Source organism: Miniopterus schreibersii (genome assembly GCF_964146895.1).
Source record: "Miniopterus schreibersii genome assembly, chromosome: 13".
NCBI lineage: Eukaryota > Metazoa > Chordata > Mammalia > Chiroptera > Miniopteridae > Miniopterus > Miniopterus schreibersii.
In genome coordinates this window covers 39,954,314-39,970,394 of record NC_138113.1, presented here as the reverse complement: position 1 = coordinate 39,970,394, position 16,081 = coordinate 39,954,314, and the positions used below count along the sequence as shown (strand labels likewise).

Sequence of the window (16,081 nt, the reverse complement as noted above, 5' to 3'; positions counted from 1 at the left end):
GCACAACATCTCCATCTAGTGGCATACCTAGTATTGCCACTGAGGGCACCATGTTGCACTTTCACTGCGGCAAGCACTGGATCTGGCTTCTGGCACCTGCCTCTTCGAGTGAAACACAATGACAGATGCTGTCATTTGCTGAAGGTTCTACACACTTGGGTGTGTCCCTAAATGCTGGTAATGGGTTTCTAGAAATAAGAAAAGGAAGGAGAAGCTCTGGTACACTTCAGGCTCTTGGAATCCATCCTTCACATCGAGGCAGTTACAAGATGCCCCCAAAAGAGTGGGCACCCCCTCAGTCTCCTTCCACAGTCCTCTCTGATTTCTGCCCCTTCCCACACTCTGACCTTCCTTGTCTACTCCTCCAACCAGCTAAGTGTAACTTAGTCTGGGGTCATGACCAAGCCTGGGACATGGCTGGTGAAATCCCTGATTATTTTCATTCATTGGTCACCCTTACTTATGGGTCTCCTTTAAAAACATAATGCCTATTACTATTTTCCCATAGCTCCATGACTGCGGGTAGGAGCCAAGAGTCCAACAAAACACTGTGAGAGAAGAATGAGCAGACACACAGAGAGAGAGTGGGGAAGAGAGAAAGGGGGTTTGGAAGTCTGCATCAGAGGCAAGGCTGAGCACTGAGCGCAGAGGCACAAAGAGGGTGAGGCCCAGCTGCAGGGGCCTGAGGCCCTGGGACCCAACCCCTCGGTTCTCCCCAGACAGGCCTCAGCTAGGAACACCGCCTGGCAGAAGTCAGCTGCAGAAACCACAATTCATGGCCATTCCCATAGCCACTGGCATAGGTTCTCGTCAGTGGGGGAGCCAGGCCTTCTGGTCATAGGAGAGCTTTCAGCAACAGCGAGAGGGCTGACATGGACCCAGCTGGAGCCCCAAGAAGAGCAGTGGCCAGGGCCCACCAGAAGCTAACAGATTCCATTTTAAGCTCCTTCCAAAGGATCACAAGCATGCCCAGCCTGTTATCCAGGCTAGCGAGGCCAAGGTCATACTTCCAACCCCAATGTGTTTGTTGCACAGGCAAACTCACCTTCCCACCCACAGACTGACTCTGGATCCTGGCTACAAGCCAGTGCCCAGCCCAGTCCCCTAAACCCACCAGCCGGTGGCTAGGAGGGCCAAGAAGATGGCTGCAGAGTAGCCTATTTCCCAACAGCACCTTCCATTAATTCCTTCATTCATTCGTTTGTAAGCAGACTTAACCAGGCACAGTGCTGGGCACCTATTAAGACATAGCTCTGGCCCGGCCAGGCGTGGCTCAGCAGTTGAGCATCAACCTAGGATCCAGGAGATTGCAGTTCAATTCCTGGTCAGGGCATATGCCTGGGTTGCGGGCTCGATCCCCAGTTGGGGGCATGCAGGAGGCAGCTGATCAATGACTGTCTCATCACTGATGTTTCAACTCTCTCTCTCCCCTCTCTCTGAAATCAATAAAGATATATTTAAAAAAAAAAAAAGACACAGCTCTGGTGACAACTTAGGCCAAGGATTCTTAATTTGGGGGCAGGGTCCTAGGCCTCCAGGTGATGAGGATCAGCCCAAGTTTTCTCCCCTGTGTCTGCAGACAGCTCACAAAGTCAGGGGCAGAGTGACCAGTGAAGGCACCAAGACAGTGCATAGTCCTCATCACCCTTCTGCCAAAACACAAGTGTTTTGGTGTGTTTTCCATCAGCCCAAGGAAGCCCCAAAACACAGATGAATGCTCCCAGTTTTGTGGGCTGAGCAGCTCACAAAACCCAGCTCTCTCACCTGGAGGAAGGCAGGGGAGACCGAGAGCGGCCCTCTCCGCCCATGAGCCCTGGGGACACTGAGGCCCTTACCTGCCGCCAGCCCTGCCTCTCCGCACACCTCCCACGCCCACGGTTTGGCTGCCTGACACCAACCCGCGCCAGGCAGGAGGAGAAACCGGCTACTGCTGGGAAATCATCATCATCTACGTTCCAAAGACAAAAAGAAACTAACTTTGGATTTCTTCTCTGTGGAAAAACTGTAGGATACAAGTGCTATTTATATAGCATGATTTTCACATGTATAAAATTATAAAAGAATGTATGTAGGTTTCATGGGTCTCATGTGTCTGTTACCTTTTGAAAAAACTGCAGCTTCTAAGGAAAGCACTACTTTTTAGAAAACAAAATTTTTACTAAATGCTTTGAGCACAGGGTCCAAGGAACACTTCAATATGCCCAGCAAACTTGTGGGCAGGAGTGCTTAAGAGGCTACTGTTAAGTCCTTCCCTTATTGGAAATAAACCCAAAAACAAAAACTCCTGGTTGGACTCAATAATGTGGTGAACCATGAGGTGGAGGCTATAGAGAAAGAGCCCGTTTTTACAGTTTGGTTTAGTTTGGGTTTTGAGAGCAGTGGCGAAATAAAGGGCAGTGCATTGTCGTGCTAGAACTCCCAATGGGAACGAAAGGTGCGGCGAGTGACACCTTCTGAGGTGGCCTCAGGACCAGTGGGAGAAGGTTGGCAGGGAGCAAAGCAAGTGCTAGACTTCAGGGCCTCGGAAAGGGACACCTCTGAGGCAAGGGACATCAGACCAGTCACGTGGAATGGCTCATTTGAACAGTAAGTTGAACTCCTTTATTGTTACAGAGATCAAGCTATTTAACAGCCCGTTTTAAACTGGTTAGCTGCTTGCAGGAAGATTCTCATTTAGTTCCGAAACAATCTGTGGGAGCCAGCGGTCCGATTTTTAATGTCTCCCTGAACCACACTGGGTTGCCCATGGCCTGAGCGCCATCTAGTGGCCAAATAAACATCTTTCTCACGGTTCCATTAAAATATTCATAACAACCCTGAAAAAAAATCAAGGGCATCATCACCACACAGAAGGAAGACGAGGGAGGCAGAGACCTAAACTCTCCTTCAGGCGGCTGGTGGCAGGCACCGCTGTAACTTCATAAAACAGTGACTCTCAGAAAACAGACGGTCACTTTGCGCCAGGGTCTGGATTCAGAGACAGGGACAGCACCAGTCAGAAAACTGGAAAAGAGGTTTCTTCCACTCTCAGGAGTTCGGGTCTGCCACAGGGGCCAGAACACCCTTTCTCCTACCATACCTGCACTGCCGCACCTCAAATCTTTCTACAGCCAACACGGCCCTCCTCAGAAATTATCCGAACAGCATTAGAGAAGGGGGTCCACATCCTGGGGCAGTAGCTCCCTCAGTGAGGAGGGGCCGGGGCTGAGACAGGAGGAACCCCGGTAGCAGTGCCTTCTGGGAGGCAGTTTTTGGGTATTCCACTAATTACAAGTATCAACAATGAAATCAGAATGGCAGCGAGCAGCTAGCTGTTGAAGCTGAGTGAGAGCACCTTGGAATTCATTGTACAATCCTTTACTTTTCTCTGTGCTTGAATTTTCTATAATTAAAGTTCTTTTTTAATGTTTCAAATAACCTAGAAGAAGGGATTCAACTTCAAGAGGACTAGGTGGAGTCTTCCAGAAGCTGGGTATGTTAACCTGTCCTCCAGGTAAAGATCTGACAAGATGAATGGACAGAGACCTGCCTGAGAAAGACACCAACACTGAACAGACCTCGTTAGAGAGGGAGGAAAAGAGGGAGGAGGGAAACAGAGTGTCAACCAGGGGAGGGAAACAGCATCTGTAAGATTCAAGAGAGCATTCACCTGAAAATTTCAGGAAAGAATTCTGAATCCTTAATAGAGTGCAGGAAGACATAACTTTGTGGAACAAAGCAAAACTTCTGGGAAAGAACAGACAAAGAAGGAAAGGAAAATATCAAAAGGAATGACCGAGGAAAATGAAGGCATGACAAGAAACTAAAAATGCAATAGCCAATTTTAAACCATCTTGGAAGTAGTAAAAAGCAGAATTAATACGGGGGGGAGGGAAATCAGTGATGCAGAAAGCCAGTAATAATGATACTAAACAGCAATCCTTACTTTGGGGTTTATTGTGTACCAGACACTCTCAGAACTTTACATTTATAACCTCACTGAATCCTTATAACCACCTCATGAGCCTGAGACTGGGAAGGGGAGACTGAAGCAACTCACTCAGCTACAAAGAAGCAGAACTGGAACCCAAGCTGCTTATGCCTACCCCACTGCCTTCAACCATCCATGTTTTAATGTTAGAATAAAAAGAAATTGCTCCTCATCTCAGATTTAAGAATTCACCATGTCTCAGACAAAATTCAATAAAAAGAGTCCTGCATCTAGATAGATCAAAGCAATTTTTTAAACTGCAATAAAAAAGATCCATGCCTACAAGTGGCATCTACTTAGAAAAAATAGACTACCTACAAAGGAATCAAATCAGGCTGCTCTCTGAAAACACTCAAAATAAACCCAAAACAGATTAAATATTTAGATGTAAAAAATAAAAGTAAAAAATAGTTAAATATAACCTTGGGGTTTGCTGAAGGCCAGAAGCATAACATATGGAACAGAAACCATACTTACATTATTTAAATAAGAAACACTGAAAATAAGCACAAATTAGCTAGGAAGCTGAAATAGGAAGCAACAAAATAAGTATAGAGTTAAAGAAAAAAGTAAAAAGATGAGAGAATTAAAAATTAGAAAAAAAAATTAGAATTGATAAATCCAAAACCTGATTCTTTGAAATGTCCAATAAAGTAAGATGAAAACTTTTAACAAAGCTAACCATGAAAAAAGGAAATAAAACTCAAAACACATATCATTAGAAACAAGAAAGGAGGAGAGACTGCAAAAAGAAAATTGTTTAAATTATTATCTGCACAACTGTGTAAATAAACATAACAAATGCTTTTCTAGGAAAATATAAATCACCAAAACTGACTACAGTAAAAGTAACAAACTGAAAATAACAATGATCACAGGAGAAACTGAAAAGTTTTTAAAGAGCTAGCACTACACTCACTCAAAAAGGCACCCAGCCCATATGGTTTTATGAGTGAATTATTTCAAACCCTCAAAAGACCATATTCTTATATTATATAAACTGTCTCAGATGTTAGAAAAGACTTTAAATCTTTCCAATTAATTTTGCAGAACCACACAACTTAGATACCAAAACCTAAGAAATAACAAGCACACATACCAATTAAAGATAATAGAAAAAAAAAACAAGAAACAAGCCCCAGAACACACTGAGTAATTTCATAAGGGATAAAGGTGGTATTTCCAGATATAAGGAAGAGGTTATTCAACATATAGTGTTGGTATCGCCAAAGAACAATTTTGAAAAAAGTAATGTTAACTCCTTGCCTTATACACTAAGAAAAAAATTAACAGATTTGGCTGCATAAAAGCTTTAAATTTCTATTCATCAAAAACTATTAAATGGTAAAATAAAACTGACAAAAATTACTCACCACATATATGACAGGGGAAAGCTGACACCCACACACATACAGAACTCTTACAAACAATGAGAGAAAACAAACACACCACCAGAAACACGGACAAGAGCATCAGCAAGCAGTTTAAACAGAATAGAATAGAATGAAGTATATAAATATATATAGTTATTAAAATATTTTTTAATTTGCATTGATCAAATTCATCAGCTATCAAGGAAATGAAAATCAGGGCAACCATGAAATTCACCCATCAAATTAACAAAGTTCTATTTTAATACCATTATTTCGCTCTGTGTTGGTGACGGTGCAGCAAAATAAACTTATGCGGGTGATCAGAGTATAAATCAGTCCAGTCTTTTTGAAGGGCAATTTTGATATAAACCAAAAGCTTTAAAATGGTCAGATCCTTTGACACAGCAATTCCACTGCTAGGCGTTCCTCCAAAAGGAAAGTTGTGTATTGAATAAGAAGTAGCCACAAAAATATTCAATATTAAGTTAGTTGTTTATAATGTGGAAAAATTAGAAAATATCTAGTTAACATGGACTATGGTACATTCATATGGGGAACATGTACATTTGCTTAGAATTATATTGTAAAAGAATGTTTAATAACATGAATAAACATCTATGTTGTATTGCCAAGTGACAGAAAGCAATTGAAAATTTTTTCAAAACAATGTTTTTCATGTATATAGTATATATGCATGCATGTATATGTGATACTTATACATGTATGTAGGTATACATACATACGTACATATAGAAAGGCCCCAGAATATCAAGTTCATTCCTGTCTGGATAGAAGGTAGGCTGGATATGGGGTAGGTTTCTGGGTAATTTCATGGGTAAATTTTATCATCTTCTTTCAGATTGTTTCTTTTAAAATTTACAAAATGATCATGGGCTACTTTTTAACAGACCGATGAAAGTTATTTCAAAATAGGTATAGCCAGAGTGCAGTCAGCCAATACATAACCCATGAATGGCGAGGCTGCAGCCCCCAATGTTATCTGCAGAAGTGACCTGTCCTCTCTATACCATCAGAGGTGCATCCCACCCTCCGAGGTGTGGAGAATCCTAAATGTCTGTAAGCCCATCTCTCTCACTGGCCACAGCCCTTCTCCCTGGGAAAGGGGCAGCAAAGACTTATAATCATCCCTTTTCTGCAAACTCTTCAAAGTTAGCGGTGGAAGACAGGCAGGGGTGGAACGAGAGAGAGCGTGGGGGCTAGAGGGCAGAACAGAGGGGGAGCTTACCTTCTATTTCTCCTCCAGGAGCAGAGATTTTCGACATGCTCAGGTAGGTGGTGGCCACAATGTCGTTGTGGGTAAGGCGATCCCTAGAACAGGGGACAGAGAGGACCTGAATAGGGAGGGAAACGAAGACCACAGCCCACCCAGAAGGAAATGGCCTTGGTTGTATATGATTAGGGGTCCCAGTCTTCACATTGGGGATGTTACTGAGGCCTGGTAATCCCAGGGAAGAAGAGACTGGAAATAAAGTGTTGCTCAAGCCTCCTCAGGTGGAAGCTAGTCTGTTTCAACACGCATCAGCACCCATCATCAAGCCAGCACTGGGCTGGTGGCCTGGATGTCCTTGAGGACATTGCAGGTGAGAGGGAGGAGGCCACAGGTAGGAGGCAGGAGGCTGCTCAGGGACCCAGACCCCCAGGTCCAGAGACAGCCAGGCTCCGGGAGCTCAAGAAATATCCAGACCAAGGAGAAAACCAAGTAACCAGGAAGACACTACCTCCAAGGCCATGGTCTTAAATTAGCCAACACGAATGCACTATTTATTCCTCCTTTTTGTATCTGACTTTCTATGTGACGATACACTTTTTTTTTTCTTTTTCTTTTAAATATATCTTTATTGATTTCAGAGAGGAAGGGAGAGGGAGATAGGAACATCAATGATGAGAGAGTCGTCATTAATCGGCTGCATGTGCCCTGACCGGGAATCGAACCGCAATCTCCTGGATCTTAGGTCGATGCTCAACCGCGGAGCCACACCCAGCCAGACGGTGACGAAACACTTTTAACCTCCTATCTCTCAGGTTCCTCTCAACGGCCTTAAAAAAACCAGGTACTTTTATTATCATCTTGGTTGCACACATGAGGAAACTGAGACTTTGATCCAGGAAGGTCCCTGTCCGAGGCCAGCCTGGGAGGCAGGGACAGAGCCAGAACTAAACCCTGGTGTCCTGTCTCCTGCTCCCATGTGCCGGGGGGCTGTCCTGCTGCTTCCCAGGAGGAAGGCCTCTCTGCTCCGGACCAGCATAGAGGAAGGTGGGTATGAGCTCGAGGAGACTCACTGATTAGTAAACCCCTTAGCCAACAACGTCGTGTGCAGACCCACACCTGGCCCCTGTGATAATAATATGGAGTAATAGTTGGCGTTTATGGAGCACCTACTGAAAGCCAAGCACCCGCTAAAACCATCTCATGACCCAGCTCATGTCCTCACGTCAGCCCTGTGAGGTAGGCACTACAATTAGCCCCAACTTCAGATGAGAAAGCTGAGGTTTAGGAGATGAAGTAATTTGCCAAAATGGCAAAGCTGGCATGTGAGCGGGATGTGCCCAACATGGAAACCAGAGCTGTGACTGCAGCAACCTGATGCTTCATGATCAGGCTAGACCAGGGGCTCTCAAGCCAGTGATTTTGACCCCAGGGGACACCTGGAAAAGTTTGGAGACATTTTTGGTATTGGGGGAAGGGTGTAGAGAGAGGCCCCAGTTGCTGCTAAACATCCTACAATGCATAATATAGTCTCCCACATAAAAGAATTTTCTGGCCCAAATGTCATCATGCTGAGGTTGAGAAACGCTGGGCTGAGCAAGATTTCTCTCCCTCTGGAAATTTCCCAGGTGCATTTTGCCTGTTTTTTTGGAGCCTGAAGGCCCTCTCTCGCAGTTTCCCATACTTTGGCCATAGGCAGCTTCAGACTGATACACCCAGGCCCCATTGTGAAAGACACCTGGACACGAAGATTTTCTTCCTCTTTTAAATCTAAACCCGATCTCGGCTGCTCCCTTCCTTCCTCTATGTATTTCCCAGGGAGGTGATTAAGCCTCAGTTGTAAATTTTTCCATCAGGGCAGCAGCTGCATTAGGAAGAGTGAATTGTCAGCACAGATCTTTATCACTTTTCCAGAAGAATGATATCCGTAGGAATTGGAAAATTAAAATTCAGTTAAACATTCTACAATGAGATACCGACACCAGCTAACTGCCAGTTGAGGGCACTTTTAAGCAGCCTCCACGATCAACTCCTAGAAAAGCCCAGCACTTGGAGAGAATTGGGTTTCTGACCTCTGGTCTTACCTGAATCTGCTGAGGAGGCAGAGAGGACAGGAAGAGAGGTTTTGTTTTTATGGGGGCAGGAGGGGGATAATTTGGGGGATTTTATATTTTAATGAAAAAGAAATTCTTAAAGAATCGAATGGAAGCTTAAGTTACAGAGAAAAGCCATATGGACTAGGTCATATTTCCAGGATTCAGGTAGTAACACAAGTTGATCTCAGTTTTCTGGGAAGAAGGCTCTGCTCCGGATAGGAACTTCCAGCAGCAGAATGCTTTCTGGCCAAGATTTGGGTTTTGGGGCTTGGGGTTGCTTTTGGAAAATACAGCAAGTCTGAAAATAGACTCACAATAAAAATGCCACTTCAACCCAAACCAGAGATGCAACCACCAGATTCCGTAATGTGTTTGGATTGTACAGTATGCCGATGCCTTCGACACAGCTCACAGGGGCTCAGGCAAGGCCTGTCCCCACACACACAGGACAACCGCCGGCTCCTGTGTGCACGCATGCACACACGCATCCACCCGTACGGACACGCACAGCCATTGCCCCAGGCAACACAACACACACACGTGCGTACACGCTGCGAGCTAAGATGAAGAGATCATCTGTGGACGTAAAGCACATCTCTCCCCCAAACCGCTTCCCCACGGAACATACCGGCGGTCAGGGCCCCAGAGGCCTCTCCCTCCTGGCCCTCCTGGCTGCTCCCTTCCTCTCCTCTAATTCTCACAAGCTGTTTGCTTTGGGCCCGGGGAACTGGCGCGCACTGTGATGGCTCTGTGGTCTGGGGGTTTTCCCTAGTCTCTCATTACCCTCCTGGCTGGGGGTGCCCTGGGCCTGAGACCAAAGGACAACACACTGGGAACCGCACAGCCAAGACTTTCTGGGGGCAGAGAAAGGACAACTCTCTCTCTTTGGAAAGACTGGCGTATGGAAAATCCTGGAGATCAGTGTAGGGACCCCTACGGGCCCCTCAGGTGTGAGAAAGGCCACCCCAACATAACAGGAGGCAGCAGGGCCTACTGGTTAAGAGTGCGGGCTTCGGGAGCAGCAGGCCTGGCCTCAGCCGCTCCCAGCTGTCACCTAGAGCAGGTTACTCAATCTTTTCAAACCTCCCTCCTCCCCTGTAAAGGAGTCAAGCTGAAGATCAGGTAAGATTGTGCATCTGAAGTGTTTGCTGGGCACAGGGCCTGGCCCATAGTAGGTGCCCAACAAGTGGTAGATACAGTTCCTTTTCCAAGATGTCCATGAGGGCTCTGGCCCTCACTTGTTGCAGGCCCACAGTAGCATCCCCTGCTCAGGCAACCCTGCCAGTTCCCAGCATGGAGACCTTTCCATTCTATCCTACCTACCCAGGGGGCATCACAACCTATCCCCCCAGAAGCTCTGCTGTTTCCAGCTCTTTGCCTTTGCTTATGATCCCCTCTTTACTGGAATGCCTGTACTTATCAAAACCCCACCTCATCCTGTACTTATCAAAACCCCGCCTCCTCCAGGAAGCCTTCTTGTCCCCTCCTGGAGCCCTTCTAGCCCTACCTGGCTGCCCTCCTATCTGCCTCTGAGCAAGGCTATGAGTAAGCTTCCCAAGAATGGCCCACACCCTCTCCTCCTCTGCCTCCCCCCAGAGGAGACTGAGTCACCCAAAACACGCTCTCCCACTGCGTGCACACTGAACTGAAAGAAACCAAAGGACCCAGTGACCCCTGAGGGCAGCCACCTCTAAAGACCCTGAGGCTCAGAACTCACCAGTCTATGATGCGAATCTTCATTTTCTCGCACATGGAGGGAAACTAGAGAGAGAAGAGACCCATGTGGGTGTGGAGTCCTTCTGATGAACCAGGAGCCTGGGACAGGGGTAGGATGCTGAGGAGGCCAGGAGCCTGGGGCCTCCCGGGGTGGGTCCACAAGGGCCAAGGCTCACCATGGCAGGCAGTGTGATGCTCTGGTTCCACTGAGGGTTCGCTGTCTTCTCCAGGATTTTGCTGCAGAGCTAGAAGACACAGAGGTGGATGGAGCTCCACAGGGAATCTGACTCCCTTAGGGACCACCACCCCAGCCAGTGGTCTTTCTCTGTCATGCTGGGCAGAAGTCCCTGAGGACTTTGGGGCCCTGTGCATTGGTCTCAGACACAGGGAATCTTTGCAAAAACAAAGCTCAGTGGTAGGTCAGACCCAGGTCTGGGGAATAGGTTGCCTGAATGCCACAGCCCTTCACCCTTAGTTCATATTCTGGCTGGGATTCCCCCTCCCCCACCTCCCCTCATGGTCATGACCCTAAATGTGGCCATGACCCTGAGTACAGACTGGCTTTCCCACTGGCCATCAGCCCAGATCACCTGCCCCTTTGGAAGACTGTGGGTCCTAAGAGTTTAAAGATAGGGAAGGAAAAGGGAAGGAGGGAGCTGAAGGGCCATCTCAGAGTGAGAAGAAAATTAAGTAAACATACACACACACCCATAAGCCACACTCTGCCTCACATCAGCCCAGCTCTTAAGATTTGGCTTTCCACAAACACGAAACCAAGCAGAGATGGAAATTGGATCCAACTGGCAGCTCGAGTGCTCTGCTCTGCCCCTGGAGTCCCCAGGGCAACACCAGGCCCCTCAGACAGCTCAGGGGATCCTGTACCCACAAGGGGACAGCAGGTAAAGGCTGAGGTTCAGATATATAAATCCTGGTAGGTTTGCATGTCCTCCACATAAAATAATGAGCAGTCTTTCCCAGAGCATTTACTACGGGCCCTGCAGTGTGTGAAGCACCTTACATGCATTATCTCACGTAATGAGCAGCTGACCTAGATCAGGAGTTTCATTCCCTCCATGAGATGATGGTGCAGCCAAGACTGTTTCTATCCTTGGTCCACCCAGGGCCGGTCCCTGTCCCCACCCTCCACTCCTCCCTGTGAGAAGAGCCCAGGCGAAGGCTGGGGTAGGGATGGGTGCCAGGATGTGGCCCTTGTGTGATCAAAAGGAAAGAAGAGAGCTCGACAATCCAACCAAACAATGGGCAGCATGGGACACGGTTTGCATAAAGATGCTCCAGCTCTCTCGTAATGAAAGAAACACAAATAAAACTAATGAAATACCATTTTTCATCCATCAGGTTTGTTTTGTAAAAACCTCTAAAGCCTGGCAGCCCTCTATTGGCAGGGCTTTGGGGAAACTTGACCCATACAGAGGCCAACCGGCCACTATCAAAGCAACAAATGCAAACACCCTTTGGCCAACCAGTTCTACTTTTAGACATTTATCCTGCAGAAAGGCCTGCACGTGTGCGGAATGGCACACAATGAGGTCGTTCACGGCAGCATGGCTTGTGTTGGCGAGGATGTGGAATAACCCACGTGTCTACCGATAGAGGGCGGGTTGAATAAACGGTGCTCCATCCACACAACAGAGTACTATGCAGCTCTAAAAAGAATGAGGACTGCTCTGGGATATAAAACAATCTCCAAGTTACCGTATTAATTGAAAAGCTAAGCACTGGGGATGTCATATACAACATGCAGACTATAGTTAACACTGCTATCTGGTGCATTTGAAAGTTCTTAAGAAAGTAGATGCTAAGGGTTCTCATCACAAGGAATAAAACATTGTTTTCTTTTGGGGGGAGTTCTCTATATGAGATTATGAACGTTAACTAAACTTATTATGATAATCATTTCACAATATAAGTCAAGTCATTATGCTGTATGTCAATTTTATACAACTTTGTATGTCAATTCTATCTCAATAAAACTGGGAGAAAATAAAAAACAAGAGGCCGAACAATAAGTATAATATGCAAACGTTTGTGGTAAAAGGGTAAAAGCTACGAATGTGTGGTCAGATGTGCTCGCATGTGCACAGTGAAGCCAGAATGATGCAGAAAACTAACTGCCGTGGTTTCCTTCGCAGGGGAGGTAATGAATGACAAACTATCGGATGAGTACAGAGCGAGGGGGAGAATTTTCATGATGGATGATTGACAGACAGACAGATACGGATAGGTGATAGAGGATAGATGTATATAGATATATAATAAATGTATTACCTAATTCAAAAATTAGATGAACAGAATTGTAAAAGAAAAAGAAAGGACTCTAACCAGACACATCTGAGAGACCCTGCCAACACTGTGCCTCAGCTCCCTGAAGCAAGAAGGCCCAGGTTGTCCCCACACTCCTAGGAGCGATGCAGAAAATCACAGATCTCCTCCATGGCAGGGAAGCACGCGACCCGGCTGCCCTCGGGGCCGCCTCTGAGAGAGCCACTGGGATGTGGGTCCAGAACCTGAATAACTGCTGGTCCATGGCCACACCCGCTGTCTCTGGTCCTGAAGTCCCCAATATCCCCCCCATATTCCGTTCCACTCCCCACACATTCAGCCAAGGTGGCACCAAACTTCTCCTCCTGCTTCTCTTCTCTAAGCCTTTTTAAAACCCTCCTTCACTTGCTGCTGGAGTGCAATTACTACAAACTTGCTGGAGGGCTCTTTGGCCACCTTTATCAAATACTTAAAAAATAAGCATTCTCTCGGACCTGGTTCTAGAAACTTCCTTATGGAAAAGCAATTGGAGTGTGGACAAAGATTTCATACACCGATTTGTCACAGCATTGTTCATAAAAGGGGAAAGCTGCAACGACCAAAAGTATCCAAAAATAGGTTAAATATTATGCTACATTCTTCTAAAGGAACAGTATGCCGTCATTAAAAATTTATTTCAAAGGCTACTTAGTAACCTAAGGAAATATGAGATGATAAAAGCAGTTTACCAGACTGCACAGGTACAGTTGGTTCTCATTGTTGGTGGTAATTACATGTTCTCTACACCACCGAGAGCACTGAATTAGTGAATGCTGAACCGCTGCTCCTGGGGAAATACAGGGTTAGGCTCCTGCCAGCCTTTGTCACAACATTTTTGTCAACTAATCAATATACAACTTTGTGTTACATGTGTTGCTGTTTAAAGACACCTTATTTTTTTTTTAAAATATGTTTTTATTGATTTCAGAGAGAGGAAGGGAGAGGGGGAGAGAGAGAAACATCAATGATGAGAGAGAATCATTGATCGGCTCCCTCCTTCCTCCACGCCCCCCACTGGGGATCGAGCCCGCAACCAGCAACCCAGGCACACGCCCTGGTCAGGAATCGCACGGTGACCTCCTAGTTCATGGGTCAATGTTCAGTCACTTAGCCACACCGGCCGGGTGATACCTTATTTTTTTCTATATTGTTGATTCATTAACATTGACTTCATGGTCAACAGCACTGTCCCTTGTGTCCGAATGACACTTATCTAACATAGATGTTCTCCATAAGGCATGTCACAGCCTTCCTGCACTTAGGAATACTGGGAAGCACTTCAGCACTACACCTGGGGACTGTTTTAAACAGTGAAATTGCCCAAAAAATGCGAAAAACATGACACTAAGTAGACTAAGAAAGGGACACTTATTTATAGGCTGCGAGCTGAAACAGGGCAGCAGAGAGCGTCCCGGTGCCCCAGCGCGGCTGGCAGCCTGCGAGTCGGCCAGCTCAAACTTGCTGCCACCTTGCACGTGTGCACAAGTGATTGCAAAAGCTCCACGAGTGCTGGCTTTACACTCACAAATACCTTTTAGTCAGTAGGCAAATTTGCAAATGCAGAATCTGAAATCATGAAAATAACTGTAACCTGAATCCAATTTTTTTCAGAGAATGGGGGGGGTGGTGAAGCCAACAGGGAGGAGTGAGAACTGCAGAGAGGAAAACATAGCAGGAGGAAATACACACAAATGTTAACGGCCACTGTCTCCAGGGTATCGTGGGGTACAGAAATATGGTTCATTTTTTTTCTCCTTTTCCTTAGGTTTCTCTGATCATTTTCAAGTTTTTTTTTTTACAATTAATAGGTTCTATCCTTGCATTCAGAAAAAGAAAGTTGTTTTAAAGTATCCCACTCTGCCACCCAAGTATCTACACACACACACACACACACACACACATGCACACACACCCCCCTCGTTCCTTCTCCCCTCTCCCCCTCTCTCCCTCTTCCCCACCACCCCCATCTCTCCCTCTAGCTCGGTCTCTCATACTCCCCTAGTCACTGGGCCAAATCCGGTATGGCTCACATCTTAGATAATAGTGCCACCAAGTGTCCATAAGAGGAAATACAAAGAGTGCCAGGCTGAGGTGGGTGGGCACACTGAGGACAAACCCCAGGGCTGTTCAGATTAGGATGTGATGAGAAAAGGTGACACACAAGCAGAGAGAGAGAGAGAGGGAGGGAGGGAGGGAGGGAGGGAGGGACGGAGGGACGGAGGGAGGGAGGGGCAGAATGAGACAGGCAGTAAGGGTAGCAGAGAGAACGTGGGGGAGGCCACAATGAGGTGACTGGGGGGAAGACAGAGGGGGACCTAGAGACCACCAGGCTAAAGCTTTCAAGAGGAAAGGTCTCAACTATCTCCTTCGTGATAAGCCCCTTCCTTCTGGAGGGTAAAGAGGGTGCAGCTTCCCCCCAGCCCAACCACCAATCATTTTACATACATAGTCCCTTGCCTTGGCCAGGTTCCCTGCCTCCATCACCACCCTCAGACATTTACACCTTCCTAGGAAAAGAACCAGGGCCAGCCAAGGGCACCTCAGAACAGGAGAAGACCTAGGAAGATAAAGGCACTAACAAGGACCCAGGAGCAGCCAGGAGGCCCCGAGCTCTGGGACTTAGCTCCAGGGGAAGCCACTGAATTAGAAGACAGGTTGGTCTTGGCTGTAACCATTATCAAAGCATCCTACCATCCCTGGGAATGCGGAATAAAACCACCTCAAGACTTTTCTATCTATCTAGTTGGAAAAATTGGTCCCAGTCCTTAGATTAAGTTGCAAGACTATCCAGCAAGCCTTCCCACCTTCTTCCTGACTTCTGTCGCAGTCCCTTCTGAAGCCAGGAAAGGGCACCAGACCCTGACCCCAAACCCAAACCCAAACTGCACTTGGGTAAGGACCCAGCGAGCATTTACACCTCACTGTGAACAAGTTTACAACCTGAGTTACCTCTCCCACATACATTTGCATCGAAACCCTGGGTGGAGAATCCAGCTTGAAGGGGTTCCCAATGGCCAACTTCAGGACAGTTCATACATCCCCACAATAATGACTTATTTGAACACACAGAATAAAAAGTATTGAGCTCTCATATTAATACTCAAAAGGGCAGAGGTGGAAGAAAGCCCTTCTTTACAGAAAAATGCCAAATGATAAAGAGAAGAGGCGATGATGGGAAATTCAGCATTGTGCAATCCCAAGTACGTGACTTGTTCAGGCAAGGCGGTAAGAGGCTGCAGGAAAACAGGATATCTGCACAGTGCCCAGACAGCCCCCACAGGTTACCTGCAAACTACAAAGAGGAGCGTGTACTTGACTAGGGAGAGATCTGGAAACAACACCTTAACCAGGTAATGAGACATTCATCACCGACCACAGG

At 46.5% G+C, this 16,081-nt stretch overlaps 1 protein-coding gene across 22 annotated transcripts in view; it reads right to left on the bottom strand.

Annotated features, from left to right (window-relative positions):
• DYSF (dysferlin) overlaps nt 1-16,081 on the bottom strand; it is a 192,066-nt gene that overhangs the window by 114,995 nt on the left and 60,990 nt on the right. For all 22 annotated transcript variants that reach the window (XM_081156856.1, XM_081156863.1, XM_081156854.1 and 19 more), the window contains 3 exons: nt 10,560-10,628; nt 10,385-10,428; nt 6,590-6,672 (listed from right to left, as the gene is read on the bottom strand). In XM_081156856.1, the coding sequence (XP_081012982.1) occupies nt 6,590-6,672; nt 10,385-10,428; nt 10,560-10,628 (196 nt within the window). The remainder of the gene's footprint in view (nt 1-6,589; nt 6,673-10,384; nt 10,429-10,559; nt 10,629-16,081) is intronic.